The 20,060-nt window shown below is 36.7% G+C and overlaps 1 protein-coding gene across 1 annotated transcript; it reads left to right on the top strand.

The window, feature by feature from the left end:
* Positions 1-3,245: 3,245 nt before the first annotated feature.
* dis3 (DIS3 exosome endoribonuclease and 3'-5' exoribonuclease) lies at positions 3,246-19,910 on the top strand. Its single transcript, XM_079813062.1, has 21 exons — positions 3,246-3,529; positions 4,175-4,332; positions 4,445-4,638; positions 6,421-6,494; positions 6,598-6,765; positions 6,894-7,055; positions 7,242-7,358; positions 11,182-11,319; positions 11,615-11,761; positions 11,851-11,967; positions 12,051-12,152; positions 12,554-12,618; positions 12,726-12,810; positions 12,894-13,021; positions 13,136-13,222; positions 13,643-13,799; positions 14,788-15,002; positions 17,527-17,695; positions 17,801-17,959; positions 18,087-18,209; positions 18,462-19,910. Exons 1-21 carry the CDS (start codon positions 3,311-3,313, stop codon positions 18,528-18,530), a joined length of 2,853 nt encoding a protein of 950 aa, XP_079669188.1. The 5' UTR covers positions 3,246-3,310; the 3' UTR covers positions 18,531-19,910.
* The last annotated feature ends 150 nt before the right edge of the window (positions 19,911-20,060 follow it).

The raw sequence follows: 20,060 nt of genomic DNA, 5'->3' as shown, positions 1-20,060 counted from the left end.
TGTATATGCCTTTTAAACTTAGAATGGAAGTCCCTCGCATGAGGATGATCGGGTGTCCATGTGAAAGAATGAAAACCCCTGACATACAGTCAACTCCAGAATTATTGGCACCCTTGTTAAATATGATCAAAGGGGGCTTTGAAAATAAATCATTGTTTATCCTTTTGATCTTTCATTAAACAAATTCTAACCTTTCATTGAATAAAAACAATGGAAAATGGGGGCAAAATCTCATTATGAAATAAATGTTTTTCTCTAGTTCACGTTGACCACAATTATTGGCACCCAATTATTGCAACATCCTTGTCCTCTGAGTCTTCTTCTAAAATGCCTGAGAACACCTGACAAGAGATCAAAGAGCATTGCTTCATAAAGAATCTCTCCAGATCCTTCAGATTCCCAGCTCCATGCTTCTTCTCTTCAGTTCCCCCCACTCATTTTCTAGGGTTCAGGTCAGGGAACTGGGACAGCTGGCAGAAGCTTCATTTTGTGCTCAGTGACACATTTGTGTGTTGATTTTGATGTTTGTTTTGGATCGTTGTTCTGATGGAAGATCCCATTAAAAAGATTTCCAGCAGAAGTGGTCAGGTTTTGATTTTTTTATCTGTTGGTATTTGCTAGAATGCATGATACCATGTATCTGAACAAGATGTCCAGGACCTCCAGCAAAAAAATAGGCCCACATATTAAAGAACCAGCAGTATTTAACCGCATGGGGTGCATTTTTATCCCTGTTTGCACCAAACCCATCTGGTGGGTTTGCCGCCAAAAAGCTCTTTTTTATTGGTTTCATCTGACCACAGAACCAGGTCCCTTTTGAAGTTCCAATCGTGTCTGGCAACTGAATATGCTGCTGGAGTTTGTTTCTGCATGAGCGAGGAGGATTTTTCTTGAAACCCTCCTGAACAACTTGTGATATATGTGCTGTTAAATAATTGTTTTAGGCTTTCTGACCACAAGACTCTACTAATCTCTGCAATTCTCCATCTGTGATACTTGGAGAGTCTTTGGCCACTCAAACTCTCCTCCTCACCGTGCATTAGGACGATATAGACACACGTCCTCTTCCAGCCAGATTTGTAACAGTTGATTGGAACTTCTTAATTATTGTCCTAATGGTGGAAATGGGAATTTTCAAAGCTTTAGCTATTTTCTTACATCCACTCTCTATTTTGTGGAGCTCAACAATCTTTTGCTGCACATCAGAACTATATTCCTTGGCAATATCAGGCTCCTAGCCTGGTGTGCTAAAAACACGTAAATATGAATGTAATATACTTTTTATTCATAAGAATTTCTAGGGGTGCCATATTGTGGCCAACATGCATTGGAGAAAAAACATTTATTTCCTAATGTGAGTTTCCCCCACTTTTAATTGTTTTAAAAATAATTTTTTTAATGAATTAAAAGGATAAACAATGTAGATTATTTTCCACAGTGGCCTTTGCTCATATTTACCAAGGGTGCCAATAATTCTGGATAATATTTAAATGTATTTTCCTGATCAGTGAGAAGTATTTAATTGCATGCATATTTTCTAGTGTCGTATGACTGCAGTGAAAAATAGCAAAATAATTCCTATTCTTCTGATAGCATGCGGTTCAGCACGCATATCCCCAAAATACGGCTGTTATGTGAGTCATGATGAATAAAGGCAGCAGTGCAGTTGTTTGCTATGCTGTGAGTTATTAGAGGAAAACAGTTTCAGGTAAGACCATATGCACAAGACTGTAATTTCTGACCATATCTGTCTGGGATCTATACGGACACACACACCAAACGAAACATTGACACATTTTCTCCCATGCTCATAAATCATTTCTCTCATGCTCATTACTGCAGCTAAACCTCCAGTCGAGGATCAGTTCTACAAATGATTAGTGATTGTTTGGTTGTATTTTTGGTTCATCTCAGTGAATCATTCAGAAATGTATTCTGCCCTCTACTGATCTAGGGCTCTGACTCATGTGTGAATCTGAAAATAATTATATGAACGTTGTTGATGTGAACAACACAGTACAACTTTAAAGCTAAGCTCTTAAAACTTTAACATGGCCAACCACTTTTAAGCTCTGAAAACAAATATCTCACATTAAAAACTGTTATGGAAAATAGCTATATGTACATTACTGTATTACACATTGTTCATGAACAAATGTTATTCATTTTATTTAACTCATAGATGTTGTTATTAACATTATGCAGAATGCATAAAGAACTAAAGAAACAAAAAGAGAAAATATCAAAACCTTTTTAAAAAATAGTTTTGATGGATTATGATAATCAGCCATATTATGAGGTAGCATGTCACGTTGAGAGTGAGCTTGGATATTTCCTAATTGTCAAATTAGGATGAATTCTGATAGTAGACCTAGTTGGTTTTCACAGTTGGACCATGGTCATTCATGGTTTAGTAATTTTCAACCAGAGGTAGCGGGGAAACTAGGAAAGACTGTGATTTTGCCTTTGTTTCACCTATAATGTAAACTTTAAAATAAAAAGATTATGGTTGTAAATTATTAAAATAATAATACAAATTCATTAAAAAGACAAATCAATGTTCTTGTTGTTGTTTTTAAACAGCTTTAAATTGCATTCGAACAGAATGTTGTTCCAAATTAGCAGACATTTATGAGGCATCTCCTATTGCATTTATTTACTAAAAACTAAATATGCCTTTTGCATCGTTCACCCTGCAAATGAGTCAGTGAGCTGTCCTGGTGAAACCTGAGGGAATCAAATCAGTGTGAAAAGTATAACATTTAGGAAGCAAACCAGCTGTGAGCAGAGGGACAAAATAACAGATTTTTATAAAGGAAATATGTTACAAAGAAATGCGTTGGGACAAGCCAAATAAAAACGACATTTTAGCTATGCCGCACTTTCCACACACGTTGACGTGCCTCGTCTTGAATAATAAGGGTTCTATCTCCCTCTATTGGTGTAATAAGGTAAAGACAGAGAATACCAACTCAACGCTAACTCCACCCATAGACAGTAAAAGACTCCACCCCATTGTAAACATCAAAATGGCCAGCTAGTACCTTTCGGGGTGTTTGGAACTGTAAGGAACCTCTACAAAACATACTCTGGCTGCTTGGAGAATCCCGATAGTGAACCGTTTTAACAAATACATTCTGTGTCAAATTTATAGGTGCATTTTATGTGCAGTGCTGTTCTAAAATAAGGTAAATAACCCTTTGCCTCGCTGAATCACTCCGGAATAATCTTTAGTTGGCGCACGGGTACACACGTGGGTTATCTGTGTGGTGTGTTTTGGTGGAACAGCTCCTCAAAACCACAGTCGATAATGTTAAAATCCAAAACATTTGTGAAGAAGACCCGCTCTGGCGGGGTGTTGAAAATAGTGCGCGAACATTACCTTCGAGATGACATCTGGTGCGGAAGTGAAGTTTGTAAGGAGTGCAAAGATGAAGCTCCAGTGCTACAAGAGGACTCGTGCATAGAGAGTAACCTGTGCTCATATCCTCACTATTTAATCCCAGACACAAATGTGGTTTTACATCAGGTAAATGCTCATTCGTTTGAATCTCAGTTCAATTTAATTCGTTCAATTCGCAGTTAATAATAACATGCATATGTGATTGTTTTTTTGTAAACAATTAACTTTAATATCAGCATGTTAGCATTAGATTTATCACAATTGTAATCCTGATAATGCATCTTGCAATTACAAAGTTCACAAAGTTTTTGTCTCTTTGGACAAAATATTTTTAGGCAAGACAACACAGGTGAATGGAAAAAAATAATAATTAAAAATGCACTGATCAAGAAATTTTGAATCGAGAAATCAAGATTATTTGAATAAAGCCAGGTTCTAAATTCTTGTTTTATACACATACCAAATCCAGATGGGAATAAAACGGAAGAGTTTGGTGTATGTTAGTGCTAAAGTTGAGATTTGAGAAAAAAACTTATTTTGAAGATATGTATTGTAGTTGAAATCGACAGAAGCAAATGTATAAGGTATAATAAAATAAACACTAAAATGTTTATTTTGGATGTTTTCTTTCCAGTAGTATGAAAGACGTGTTATGTGGGCAAAATAAGCCAAAATCTCAAAATTGACCAATGCATGATAATAAACAATGGTTTTTCCTCAAGTGTCTTGCCCTAAATGAGACGTAACTGATTTGATATTCAATTCCGACAGCTTGACATCCTCGTGGACCCTCTGATCAGGAACGTCATCATTCTTCAGACCGTTTTGCAAGAGGTCAGACACAGGAGCGCCACCGTCTACAAAAGAATCAAGGATGCTATTCATGAGAAGGACAAGCACTTCTACACATTCACTAATGAGCATCACAGGTAACGCGTCCAGAGAAGCATGTCTTAACCGTACCTTCATGATATGCTTTTGATTTGACTTTAATACATTCTTGAATGCATCCGAGTGTCTCATAATTATCTTTGATTAAAGGGAGACATTCATTGAACGAGAGCAAGGGGAAAGTGCTAACGATCGCAATGATCGAGCCATTCGTGTCGCTGCTAAGTGGTACACAGATCACCTGACTAAAGTGACCGATGGTGGCTCACTGAAAGTGGTTCTGCTGACCAATGACCGGGCTAATAAAGAAAAGGCAGAGCAGTACGGTCTGATTGTGTACAGATGTAAGAGACACTTTTTTTGTTATTATTCTTGATGTCATTGTGGTACTTGAAGTACTGTCTTTATCAGGGTTAGTTTGAAATGAATTGTTCAAATTAATCTAATGGTTTGGGGGGATGAGTAACTATGTTCTGTTTGCATACAAAAGTACTTTTTTATTCAGTGAGGATGCATTAAATTGATATAAAGGGACACTAAAGACATTTATAGTGTTACAAAAGATTTTTTTCAAAGATTCCTGAAAAAAAAAGTATCACTATTTCAACATAAATATTGAGCAGCTGTTGAAGATAGGGCAGGCAATTTTAGAGATGTTAGCAATAGCAAGCTAGCTTTGAAAGCATAGATCCCACCCTGCTTTCAAAGCACTCTCGTCTAAAGCAATGTCTCCTTCAAAACACATGAAGCACAGCCAGAGCAGAGGCTGCAAAGTGTCACGAGAAACAGTGTTAAATTACCTCATGTCTCAAAGCACAAAACATTACAATGATAATGAAGAATGTAAACAACTTAAAGAGCTCTGACTTGTACCAAAGTCCCTTTCAAGGAAACTCTTTTCACTCGGCGGCCATATTTGCAACGCATTGGGGCAGCTATTTCAGGCATCCAAGACCAAGACCTGTCTATTTGAATGGGGGATCCTGAAATCTCAAAAACTGCTTGCCGAACTCCCAATTAAATAACATATTTCAAACCAGCAACAAAATCTGACGAACTGTCCCATACATTTTTTAAAAGCGCCTATTTAAGGGAGTTTGTCATTGTACTGTTTTTTTGTTGTGTTTTCATTAAGAATAATAGGCTAATGAACCCACAATTCAAGCAACCCAGCCCCGAATTGGCAAACCGAAAGTAAACTGCGCACGGCTGCATTCGTTTACAGCCGCTCAGTGCACAAGCACTGCAATGTGACGGTGAGGGAAAATGTTCTCACCGCCATATCCCTAACGGGTAAAAAGGCTAATACATTTTGATTCTATTATTCTATTTTCCACAATGTCAAACCAACGCAGCTTAACCCAAAATGCAAGCTCAGGCATGCGCTTCTTCCATATAAGCTTGTGTTGTGCGCTCTAGACAGAGAATATTCCATTGCAGGGAACACTAAGAAGCAAATATATTTATTAAGTATAATGAGTTTGGGTTCCTATTCAACTGTCCATCCTATTAAAAACTGCTAGGCTATAAAAGTATTGTATTTCGCCAGATTTATAGTGTAAACATAGGCAAAGGCGAATGAGAACCGTTTCGAGGGGGATGCCAGGTGTGCGTGAAAAAACAAACAAACAAAAAAAAACAAAATTCCAAATTTGAAAATTGAGTACCAACCCATCAAACGAATATTCTAATATTCTGGTCCAGCCCTAGGTAATTATGACATGGCATGAACGCAGCATAAGATCATTGTTTTGGTTCAGGAGGAACTGTAAAGGCGGCTGTATGTTTCTTGAACATCAAATTATTAGAATGATTTCTGAAGGATCATGTGACACTGAAGACTGGAGTAATGATGCTGAAAATCCAGCTTTGCTATCACAGGAATAAATTACATTTTAAAATATATTAAAACAGTTTTTACTGTATTTCGATTAAATAAATGTATTCTTGGTGACTTTCAAAACCCCAAACTTTTGAATGGTTGTGTAATCACATTAATTTATAATTAGCACATTTTATTTGACAGCCGTAATCTCTTAGCCTTATCTAAGGATATTGGCATAATTGTTTCATTTCAAATTTAAAAATGAATGCCGGTTTTATTTCTATATTCTTTTCTCATGTAGGTGAAGAGTATATCAAGAGCTTGATTGGCAACCCTGAGCTTGTGGACAGGCTTGCATTGACACCTGATGATCAAGTGCGTACAATGTGATGAAGGATGACCAAGAAAGCTTTTAGTTTTTGTATATATTTTTTTTTATTGTTTTATATAATGACTTCTCTTTTATGATTCTCTATAGAATGAAATCACTGGCAGTAAGTTACTCTTTCCAGAGCACCTGCCCTTATCCAGGATTCAGACTGGCATTAAGAACGGAATGTTTCTTCAGGGCACATTCCATGCCAACAGAGATAACTATCTGGAGGGGACAGTCTTTATACATCGAGAGGGGTCGGATATCAATGAGGTAGATAAGATATCATAAGCTAAAATAAGCTATTGATTTATTTTATTTTTTACAAAATAAATGATAATCGTGTTTCTAATAATTTTTGTCGTATTTTTAAGAACGTTTAACATTATATGTTCTGCCAGGTTCTACTTCAAGGCTTAAAGAACTTAAACCGGGCTGTGCATCAGGATGTAGTGGCTGTTGAACTCTTTCCCAAAGAACACTGGTTTGCTCCATCATCTGTTGTGCTGCAGGACGAAAGTCTAAATGATGAAGATGCTGAGGAAGATGAGACTGAGAAAAAGGTAGGATAAGTCCCATAAGATCAACAGTTGACTGTTGATATAATTACTAAAATGTATCTAAAGTCACTGTCTTGTTAAATCAGAATCCTTTAATTCAATTATCTATTATGTGTTTTTGTATATTTTTGTGACCTGTATGATGCCTTGTAATGTGTGTAGTAGTGACTCTTTACTGTTGTGCTGTAGCTGAAGAGTGCGGCATCAGAGTCTAGCGCTCTTAAGCCCACTGGACGAGTGGTGGGCGTTATAAAGAGGAACTGGAGGCCTTTCTGTGGGATGCTCTCACAGTCACAGATCAAAGAGGTAACCGTGATCTACATATTAGTGATTTCTGAAGGATCATGTGACACTGAAGACTGGAGTAATGATGCTGAAAACTCAGCTTTGCAATCACAGGAATCAATTAAACGTATTCAAATAAAAAACAATTACAGTATTTAAAATTTTAAAATATTTCTCAGTATTACTGTTTTTATTGTGTGTTTGTTCAAATAAATTGGTAAACATAAATACTACTTCTTTTGAGTGATTAGACTGAACTAATGAAGTATGAAAAGTGGTGGCAGAATAGTCTGCTTATTGAATGGAAGTCTTATCTTATTCTGAATATATAAATGCACAATAATACGGTTTTGCTAATAGAATCACTGCATTTTGATTATTATTACATGACCGCTTGCACATCAAAACCTTAAAGGGATAGTTCACCCAAAAATAAAAATTGTCATCATTACTCTCCCTCAAGTTGTTCCAAACCTCTGTACATTTCTTGGTTTGTATGTTTGTAACCAAGCAGATCTCGTCCTCCATTGACTTCCATAGTATTTTTTTTCCTACTATGGTAGTCAATGGGGGGCAAGATCTGCTTGGTTACAAACATTCTTCCAAATATCTTCTTTTGTGTTCAGCAGAAGAAAGAAATTCATACAGATTTGGAACAACTTGAGGGTTAGTAAATGATGACAGAATTTTCATTTTTGGGTGAACTATCCCTTTATTATTTATTTATTTTTTCTAATCTTTTTTTCATAAAGGATTAGTTCACTTCAAAATGAAAATTTCCTGATATTTTACTCACCCCCATCTCATCCAAGATGTTCATGCCTTTCTTTCATCAGTCGGAAATAAATTACGTTTTTTGGAGGAAAACACTCAAAATTGTTCTCCCTATCATATACTTCCATATAGGGGTGTAATGGTACACGTATTCGTATTGAACCGTTTCGGTACAGGGCTTTCGGTACGGTGAACGTGTGTACCGAACGGTTACGAATGCAATCTTTCACAGTTAACAGTCGGCTTGTTTTAAGCGCGGAACACACTTCAGTCCTAGTTCCCACACGAACATATTAAGTATTCAGTCCATTTTATCACGAAATTCAAACAATAAATGCCGTTTTGACGCTCTTTAATGTGACGACTGATAATTGTAGACACGTCAGTTCAAGCGGCCACGGCGCGCGCTTGTGCGTGTGAACGCGATCATCTGTGAACGCGACCATCTCTTCCTAAAGAATAAACATGAATTAATATCTTACGGTATGTTGAGGATACATTAACACTGAAACGTATCATATGTGGTGTAATCGCTCAATCAGTGTTTCAACCGCGGAAAGACGTCGATATTAAAACAGCTTGAGAACAATTACACGTAGCATCACATTTACCTCAGGCAGTCATTCAGTGTCCACGGCTGTTAGTTCACAGGAGAGATTAACTCCTTCACTAAATATATGCACTATATTGCACTATATATTCATTATATTCTACTTAACCTGTTAGTGATGTCTTGATTATTTCATGTATGTTTAAATAAACCTGTCATGAAAATGACACTCGCTGTGTATAAATGATTATATTTCAACAACGAATTGGAGAAAAAACATAATTTTATAAATTAAATTTAGAAATTAATGCAAAAACAGCCTTATGTGACGCTTATGAGTGTTGATTATTATACCTAAATATAAATAGCAACTGAATTTTAGGGATGTACCGGTTGACCGGCCAAAAACCGGAACCGGCCGGTTTTCTTTGTATTTTTCTGCCAATTTATCCGGAAGTGCGCCCGCGTGCACATACGCCTATATTGCAATCATTCGCGAACATGTCACTTGTGTGTTACAAACGGAAACTGGATAACTGAGGGAAGAGACGAGATGCGCTGAAGGGAATGAAGAGCCGCTTTCCTGTGCGAGCTGAAGTTGCGCGAGCTTACCTCTCCACCCTGCACAAGCGTAGATAGTGAGCGTTTGTTCAGCTCAGCTTCTCACGTGTTGGATCGGATGAGAACCAAACAGACTAACTTGTGAAAAAGCCAAAATACTTCTTTTTGTAGCCTAAAGAAGAACATGCATGCACTTTAGAAATTAAATTCTATCAGTTCTGTAGCCTATAGGATGATCATTTATATTTGGTAACACTTTAGAATAATGGTCATTAGTTAACATTAGTTAACTACATTAGTTAACATTAACTAATAATGAACTGCACTTATAAAGCGTTTATTAATCTTTGTTAATGCTAATTTCAACATTTACTAATGAGAGATAACTGCATTATTAAAATCTTGTTAACATTAGTTAATGCACTGTGAACTAACATGAACAAACCATGAACAGCTGTATTTATATTAACTAACGTTAACAAAGATGAACAAACAGTAACAAATGTACTGTTCATAGTTAGTTCATGTTAGTTAATACATTAACTAATGTTAACTAATGACCATTATTTTAAAGTGTTACCTTTTATTTTACCTTAAAATTAGATTGACTTAATTTGATTTAAAAAGCACCTGTTGTAGCATCTTAGTTTTTTTTGTTGCACTAAACATTATTTGATTTAACATTTTGGAACAATTATATACTTTGGTTTTATTGAATTTCACTGGTAAAGACTTTTTCTTTACACTGAATTTAAAAACAAATGCTGATTTAAGTAACATGTATACTTTCATTACTTTATTGTGTAAAAAAAAAAAACGGAAATCGGTATCGGAATCGGCCAGTTTTCTTGAAAAAAAACCTGTATCGGCTATGTAAAACCATGATTTGTGCATCACTACTGAATTTAGGCTAATAGTTTTGGCTCTGTTGTTAACCTTAAGTGCAAGTAAGGGCTCCCTATAGTTTACAGCAATATCTTCAATAAACTTTGTTATAATTGAATTCATTTAAGGACAGACACTTTTTTTCTTCAGTAGCTAAACCACTGTAAAAATAAATAAAACCAAACCAGTTTTGTGTACCGTTACACCCCTACTTCCATAGCAACCAAAATGTTGAAGGTCAAAATCAATGCAGCTTCGAAGGGCTTCAGAGGCTCTGCATGATCCCAGACGAGGAATAGGGTCTTATCTAGCGAAACGATCGGTCATTTAAAAAAAAAAAAAAGAACAATAAATATACTTTTTAACCTAAATTGCTCATCTTGCGCTGCTCTGACTGCGACGTGCCAATGATTGCGCAATCTTGTCGTAAAGGTCACGGTAAACGTAGGCAGAAGTACCGCCCCCGTGTTTACAAAGCGCACATGCAAAGACTAATACAAACACCCTTTAGAAAAAAAAACGGTAAAACAACGATGTCAGACGATTTTGTAGTTGAAGATTGAGTGTTTTTTTTATAAAGGGCGTTTGTATTAGTTCTCGCACGTTTGCTTGGGGTGAACTTCCCCTACTTCCGCCTACGTCTACCGTGACCTTTTCGACGAGATTGCGCAATCCTTGGCACATGATGAGCAATTTAGGTTAAAAAGTATATTCATTTTTAAAACAACATTTTAAATGACAGATCGTTTCGCTAGATAAGACCCTATTCCTCTAAAGCCCTTCGAAGCGCTTTGAAACTGCATTGGTTTGGACCTTCAACATTTTGGATGCCATGGAATTCTATAATGGGGAGAAAAATCCTGGAATGTTTTCCTCAAAATTTTGTATTTCTTTTCGACTGAAGAAAGAAGGGCATGAACATCTTGGATGAGATGGAGGAGGAGGGGGGGGGGGGGGGGGGGGGGGGGTAAAATATCAGGAAATGTTCATTTTGAAGTGAACTAATCCTTTAATCTATTGATGTTTGTCTGATGCATTGCATTAATGAACTATTTTTTTTAATTTTAACACCAGGCAACAAGACACCTTTTCACCCCAGCAGACAGAAGAATCCCACGTATTCGCATTGAGACCAGACAAGCCGCAACTCTGGTTGGACAGAGGATTATGGTTGCTATAGATGGCTGGCCTAAAAACTCCAGATATCCAAATGTAAGTGTCAGTGATTTACACTGTTCACTTTATACAAATAATGGAATGCTGATATGACTTGAGTTGTAGGTAATAGATTTCCCTCAGAGATGCATTTTTGCCATATTTTGATGCAAGCTTGCATTTAGGATTATCAATCCTGCACATTGTGTATTAATAGCCACTTTTTCTGAATCTGTACTCAGACAGTTTTAAATTAATGATTAAACATAGCTTGTGTCCGGAAGCCTGGGTTCTAAAAATTCCATTGATCATTTCAAGATCACTTTATATTCTTTTCATCAATGTCTCTCAGGGTCACTTTGTGAAAAACCTTGGCACTGCGGGAGATAAAGAGACTGAGACAGAGGTGCTTCTTCTAGAACATGATGTTCCTCACCAGCCCTTCTCTCAGGCTGTTCTTAGCTTCCTTCCCAAGATGCCCTGGAGTATTACGGAGGAGGTAGGGCAGTCATGCTTTGTTGTGTCAGAATGTTTCATTATAACTCTGGAAATGCTCAAGGCATGATATTTATCTGTGTTTTCCTGCAGGAGTTAAAGGTCAGAGCAGATCTCAGACACCTCTTCGTGTGTAGCGTGGATCCTCCTGGCTGTACGGATATTGATGATGCTCTTCACTGTCGTGAACTGGAGAATGGAAACTTGGAGGTATGTATATTTCGAGAGGTAAAGAGAATGTTGTAGTGCTGTTGCTTTGGGGTTTTGTTTTGAATGGTACACTTTTGTTTTAGGTTGGTGTTCACATAGCAGATGTCAGCCATTTCATTCGGCCAGGAAATGCACTAGATCAAGAGGCAGCAAGCCGAGGCACTACAGTCTACCTTTGTGGAAAGGTACTTGTTTGTGGAAACAACATATTATGGATTGGCTGGGTCGAAAGCTAAAGCCAGAAATACTCATTTTAAATTAGCCTTTGTTTAGTATTATATAACTATTGATTAATTATAAGATTATTATTTTTGTTGTTAATAATAAATTAATATTTTCAGAAAGGATGCATTGAATTGATAGAAAATGATCGTAAGAACCTTTTTATTATTACAAAAAAGATATAAATTCTATTACTATGTATTACTGTATATTTTTATCAAATAAATACAGCCTTGGTGAAGCATGAGACTTTTCAAAAAACACAAAGAAAAATAATCTTACCAACTACAAACTTTTTGATGGTAGTGTAGGCTTAATCTTGCAGAGTTTTTGTGCATATTACTCCAGTAATTTCTTTCCACAGAGAATTGACATGGTTCCTGAACTTCTGAGCTCCAACTTATGCTCTCTGCGGTCCAATGTTGAGAGGTGCGCTTTCTATGAAACTGTTATTGCCCTTTACACTCTTTATTATATATTTACATAGTAAGTATGCTTTAAAACCTTCACTGTCTAATAAGCACTTGCACCTGCAGGTTGGCGTTCTCTTGTATTTGGGAGATGAACCACAATGCTGAAATCATCAAAATTCACTTCACAAAGAGCATCATTAACTCCAAGGTATGCTGCATTGAATGATCAAAAACTGGGTTTAAACAATGGTCTATGATGGTCTGTAAGGAAGTGTTGTTTTGTCTTGTAAGGCCTCCCTTACATATGCTGAAGCACAAATGAGGATCGATGACACCACCATGAATGATGACATCACAAAGAGTCTGCGGGGCCTTAATAAACTGGCCAAGATCTTAAAGGGCCGGAGGATTGACAAAGGGTATTTCCGTTTGACTAGATCTGTAATTTTGAAACACCGCTGTTATTCTGAAGTGGTCTTTAACCCTTTACGTTGACACTGTTTGTAAGGGTTGCTTATTTTACAATTTTTCAGAGCACTGACCCTCTCCTCTCCCGAAGTACGTTTCCATATCGACAGTGAGACACATGACCCCATAGATCTGCAGACCAAAGAACTGATGTGAGCTCTATATTCCTCTTTCTGCCTTTAAGTCTTTAAAACATGCTAACGGTTTGAGCTTTCTTCTGTTATTTTTGGTTATTTCTTGTGGTGAAAAATCTTTGTCTGCTTCCTATAAGTTTATGTGTGCTTTTTGGTTACACTTTATTTCGATCGTCCACTTTACACATTCTACTTACTAATAACTTTGCAACTACATGTCAACTAACTCCCATTAGAGTATTAGTAGATTGTAGTAGACTATTAGGTTAGGGTTTGAGCTAGTAGAATAAGTTAATGGTTGAAAAGTTACTTTGGCAGATCTCAAGCAGACTTCTAAAACTCTAATGACTGGTAGTTGCAAAGTTACATCTAGTTAGTAGAATGTTTAAAGTGGACCATCGAAATAAAGTGTTACCTGACCTTTACATATTTCCCCAGGGAGACTAATTCTATGGTGGAGGAGTTCATGTTGTTGGCAAATATCTCTGTAGCACAGAAGATCTATGATGAGTTCTCAGAATGTGCCCTACTGAGGAAACACCCTGCACCACCACCATCCAACTATGACATCCTCATCAAGGCTGCAAAGTCAAGGGTGAGTGAATGCTCTTTATATTATGTTTCTTCTTTATATAATCCAAACAAAAAATGTAAGTATACTCACGGCAAAGTTATTTTTTCATTGTTTGCTTGGGGATAAAAAGACATTTGAAATACCTTTGCAGCTATATACTGTTATCAAACATCCAGATATATTTAGATGAATATGTTAATAAGTGCTGTGGGTTTTCCTCTCAATAACAAAATAAACTCGCAACAAAAATAACAGCAGTCAGCAAACAGCAGTTAAGAAAGCATCTGATCATAGTTATATGGATATGGATATGTTTGCACCAGCTCTGCAAGTCGGAACTCCAGTCAATTTATGTTTATTTATATTGCTTTAAAGCAAGCAGCTTTACAAAATTTAGCATAAAAAAAACGTTCAATGTTGCTTTCAATTAGAACTTCTATTTGTACCATAGTGCTGTTCTCTAGTGTGTTCATGGTTTTACTTGCATCTGACCTCAATGGACCGAACAGTAGAAAACCGGAGAAGATTTCCATGTCAAAGAAGGCGGAGCATCAGTACATATTTACCTATTATGTAGAAGGGCTTTTTTGGGGTTTTGGCTGTGAAAATTATACCACTAACTTACCAAGTGCACAAACACCATCATTTGTTTGTTTTTTTAGAAGCTCAGCTGTACCTGCTCGATGCGTGAGAACAAACCTCATTGGTCCTCACAAACGAGCTTCCGTTTACAAACATACCCACATCCATATAATCAGTTGCTTTTTTGAATTTGTTCTTTTTTCATTGCTTTTGTTTTTGTTGTGCTATTGAGACACATCACATATTTACATACACATCTAAACATGTATCCCAGCATGGGCAGTGTTTGCAAACATTATACCATTGCACGGCAATTTATGATATGACCCATCTAGAGAGGTATAATCATCCCAAATTTTAAATATGTGCAGCATTTTGGCAAGTTTCATTGACATTTTTGCCATGTTATTCATTTTCCGTTCTCCAGGACCTCGACATCCACACAGATTCAGCCAAAGCTCTGGCTGATTCCCTGAACAATGCAACACTTGAGAGCTTTCCATACTTCAACACCCTGCTGAGGATTCTGGCCACCCGCTGCATGATGCAGGCTGTGTATTTCTGCTCTGGCATGGACAATGATTTCCACCACTATGGCTTGGCATCACCCATTTACACACACTTCACATCCCCCATCAGAAGGTGAGACAGACTAGTCCCTGTAAAACTGTTATGTATTCAATCAATTTAAATGCATAGTCAAACCAAAAATGAAAATGATATGCTATCCTTGATATATACCTTTCTTTCTTACACATTGACGGTAATCCATACAATCCCAGTGGATGAATCTGCTGAACCAAAACAATAGTTCTATGTATAAAATAAGTAGTGCTGGGGAAAAATTAATCGTGATTAATCGCATCCAAAAATAAAGGTTTGTATTTTAATATGTGTCTGTACTCTGTATAGTTATTATGTATAGACACACATTCATGTATATATTTAAGAAAAATGTTATATATAAATAATTTTTTTTAATATAAAAATGTAAGAAATTATACATACAGTATATATACATGCAAATATTTCTTAAATACATGCAAGTGTGTGTATTTATATACATAATAATTATACACAGTACAAACACATATGTAAACACAAACTTTTATTTTGGATGCAATTAATCACAATACATTTTTCCCCAGCACTAAAAAAAAAACTTATTTTAACTATAAACCATTGCTGCCGACAAGCTGTCATACTTGCATTTATGAGCGTGTTACTGAATGTTACCTGAAATGTTGCCTCAATCATAATTATACACCATTCGTTGGTCAGAGGAGAACTGGCCCTCTGACTGAGCCTGGTGTTTCCCAAGGTTTTTTCTCCATTCTGTCTCCTGATGAAGTTTTGGTTCCTTGCCATCGTCGCTTCTGTCGCCTTTGGCTCGCTTAGTTGGGACACTAAATATTCAACAATATTACTGATCTGCCTGCATTGACGCCATTGTATGAGAATTGAGCTGAGCTGGACGATGTTATCACATCATTATTTTCCTATTATCACTGTAAAGATGATTTGAAACAATCTTTATTATAAAAAGCACTAAATAAAGGTGACTTGACGTAAACCTAAGCATGTTGTGAACTGTGACGTAAACGTTTTACAAAGCTCATTCGACGTGACACAGAAGCACAGAGGACCAGAGCTTCAAAATGCTCTTGCCTTAAATCAAAAGTAAACTTGACTCTCTCATGATACCAAGTATGACAGCTGGCTGGAAGTGATGGTTTGGTTTATAGTTAAAAGAGTTAGCTCACCCAAAAATTCATCAGTTAATCGCTCTTGGTTCCAAGCCCATTAGACTTTTGTTCATGTTTAAAACACAAATTAAGATATTAATGACATCTAAAAAAGATATTAAGATATTAATTAAATTTATGTTGCTGAAATTTGTTTTTGTTCCAAAGATGAACGAAAGTCTAATGGGTTTGGAACAACATGACTGTAAGTAAATGATAACAGAATTTTTATTTGTGGGTGAACTAACCCTTTAAAGCAGCACTAGGTAACTTTTCAACCTTCATAATATATTTTCAAACCTCTTGTGATGATACATCGACTTACAATAGGTTGAATGACACGTCTGTCATAGCCTAACGGGGTCTGTATCGTTTTTAATCGTACTTTTAAACTTCGGGTTTCGGGTAGTAACCCGAGAACAAAAAGAACTACAAAATTCGACTGCTTTACGGCATATACGTCACTTCCACCACCATCCCCACTTCCTTAAATTCGGACGTGCGTGAAAAAATCGCTCGCAAATCATTTGTTTGCCGAATGTTATAGTCATGGCCGAAGCAGCACAGAAAAATAAGAAAGCAAAGGTTTTGTCTGAGGAAAGCAAAAAGAGGAAACGAGAAAGTGATCGGATTAAAGGCAGGACGAGGATCAACATTGGGCCAGCGTTTGCTCGTTGGCGTGAGCTGAAGGAGGAGGGGCTTCATTCTTGCAAGTAAATACGTAATACATACAAAATCATATTTTAGGATACCTAACATGTCTGTGATATTGGTTTATTTGTCTTTCCTCAAGCTTTAATGCAAATTGATTTTTCGAATTTGCAGATTCATCTAGGGTAGCTTGATATTATAATATTGACGATATATGGTTATTACCTACCTCTCAAACATTGAATTGAAGTATCATATAGATTCTGTAAAACGGGAACCAATAGACTAGGCTACTATAATGACGCTGGCTTGTAAACGTGAGCATCGCGATCATTTGGCGTTTGAAAAAAATAAAACCCATGAAATTATATTCATATGACATGCTGAAACATATGCCACTGTACCTGGGATGAAGACATTTCACACGTGACGCAAGCAGAACACCTGAATTTGAACTCCTGCAGTGTTCAGGGCTATCATAGTGGTCATGTCAACAAATGCACGTGCGATGCATCCCCTGATGTAGAGTGACCGTTTACGACAGTAGTAGAGGACAATACTGTTTCCCAACTGTAGGGGGAGCCCGAGAGCAAAAGTTACCTAGTGCGGCTTTAAATAAAGTTGAAAATATAAAAAGACTTGATTCATCCACTGGGGTCGTATGGATTACCATCATTGATGTACTTTTTTTTTTTTTTTCTTCCCCTAACCATTCATGTTGACCCTCCTTGACTGAACATTTATGCTTTTTTTTAATTATTATTTTGTAGATATTCTGATATCATAGTTCACCGTCTGTTAGCAGTGGCTATTAATGCAGACAGCACATACCCAGATTTGATGGACAAGCATAAGCAGTCGGCTTTATGCAGCAACCTCAACTACAGACACAAAATGGCCCAGTATGCACAGAGAGCCTCAGTGGCATTCCACACTCAGGTAAACTGCAAGCACTAACATCAACACCATAAAAAGCCGGACTAAAATGATTTATGGTATAATTGCGGCAGATTTTTTAACATTGTCAACTTCTCGTCTCTTCAGCTATTTTTCAAGAATAAGGGAATCATAAATGAGGAAGGCTTCATTCTGTTTGTAAGAAAAAATGCCATCATCATCCTCATTCCTAAATTTGGTTTGGAGGGCACTGTGCTCTTTGAGAACAAGGACAAACCCAGTCCTCGTCTCAACTTTGACTCTGAGGTACGCATAAACCTTGACCATAACCAGGCATTTTACCTTATTATTAGCCTTACAGGTCATAGTCACGAGATATTGATTGATTCTATGTGAATGTTCTGTGGTTGAACCATTTTTTATTTTTCCTCAGGGTCCCACTCTCAAAGTGGAAGAACACGCTTTCCACATTTTTGATAAAGTCAAAGTGACAATTAGCCTTGATGCCTCCAACATCCAGCATCAGAAAATCAGAATGTCGCTCATCGAACCAGTGGTACGTTAAAGTTTTTCTTTCTTTTTTGTTGAGACATTGCAAGCACATCATTATGTGGCTCTCTGGAATACACAAGTCTGATTAGCCAATTGCAGCTGTAATGGCATATTTGTAGTGATATCTCCCCCTAGGTTTATTTGTTGATTTTATAATAAGCTACATCTCTTGATAGAAGTTCATCAGGCTCGAACAGTCGAAACAATGTTGAAATAAAGTAAAGTAAATTTAATTTTGTATTCTTGTCTTATCCAGATCCCTGGGGTTAGTGTACCTGTGCCTGAGTCAGAACCACAGGCCAAAAAACCCAAGCTTGACCGCTGAGGACCAAGAAGCACCGTACTTCTCATTATAAAAGCAAAAATTAAATGAAAACTTTTCAGCTCAGCTACAAGGTAGTTTCAGGGGAACCTTGAGTGAATGCACAAGTGAAAAAAAATGATATGAAAGGGTTTTAGTAGTTTATTTTTATTCTGTTTACATCCAGTACTGTTTTTTTTTTGTCTTCTACAATTTGTGAGGAACTGTAGAATTATTGTTTGAGCAGTAAAGTTCTGTCGTCCATCTGGACTCATTTTCATTGAAAACAGATCATCAGTATTAAATTTTATATATGAATTTTAAGAATTTTGTTTTCTGTTACTGTTTTGTTCAGTAAACACAATTAGAAATGGGCTTTTCCATATAACAGTGTGAAATGTTGTGAACACCTCCATCAGTGAAATTCCTTTTTATAAAACCAAATTCACATGCACAAACATTTATCCTCTTAAATTGACACGTGTAATTTTGACTCCATTGTTTGATAAGAAATGTTCATGAAGGTTTGGCTGAAAACTATTTTAAATACAATTCAAATGAATACATTGCAGAGTTCAAGGGATTTTCCAAATTTGTTCTTAAACATTTAACCTGATAAAAATAGTAAAGGGATGGAACAACCGTGAAGGGGGTTATGAGATAGCTGCATATTAATTAAAATAAATAAAATCTGATTTTGACTATTTGTTCTGAGCATCATATTTAAAAGGCACCGAGTGTTAATAGCAACTAGATTCTATTTACACTTAGTGAAAATAGCTGTAGATGCTATTTACTAAGTGAAGTGGCATACTAAGTGAAATTCTGTTTACACCATATAAAAGTAGCAGTTCTTTGCAATGTGTAAATAGTAATTACATGCAATTTATACTTTGTTTTGACAGATACATACTATTTGCACCTCAGTATTGTTGTACATTAACAGGATGTTATAGTGTAAATGATTATTTATTACAATTATAAAATGGATGCCGCCTTAATGGGACAATAAAAGCCCCCCTACACCTACCCAATTTTGTTATTATTAAACATTTGGTAAGGCACTATTTCGACATTTAGAAAATTTTCTTGATTTTTTAATGAAAGTAAATGCCTTTCCTGTGATTTGTGATGAGAAAAGGGATGAGCAAACCCTGGTCGATCGCGTCAAAACCAACATCCTTAAAGTTCCTGTAAAGTCAAAACTAAACATGTTCTGAGTTTCTCGCACCACAGATGAATGTGTTAACCACCCAGCCATATGTGAATTATAAAAAAATCCGCCAAGTACATAAAATAGCATTAGCAGCATTCTCTGCTCTCAAACGCTGGGGGTTTGTCCGCTGTCGGCGCCGAAACCACGCCCACTCGCGGGAAAGCTACCGTAGCACACAACACAACACAGTAGGGGTTCAGCGAAAAATCGGCAGCTGGCAGCAGGAAGTAGCTGCCACTGGCAGCTGACGTCAGCTGCCGCTAATAACCGGAAGTCGGAGTATGCCGCTTTTAGCAAGGCAAATAAATGATCAATTTATATACCATTTTAGTAATAAA

Source organism: Gobio gobio, assembly GCF_949357685.1.
Source record: "Gobio gobio genome assembly, chromosome: 3".
Taxonomy (NCBI): domain Eukaryota; kingdom Metazoa; phylum Chordata; class Actinopteri; order Cypriniformes; family Gobionidae; genus Gobio; species Gobio gobio.
The sequence above is the reverse complement of the archived record's forward strand: the minus strand, read 5'-3'. Positions and strand labels throughout refer to the sequence as shown.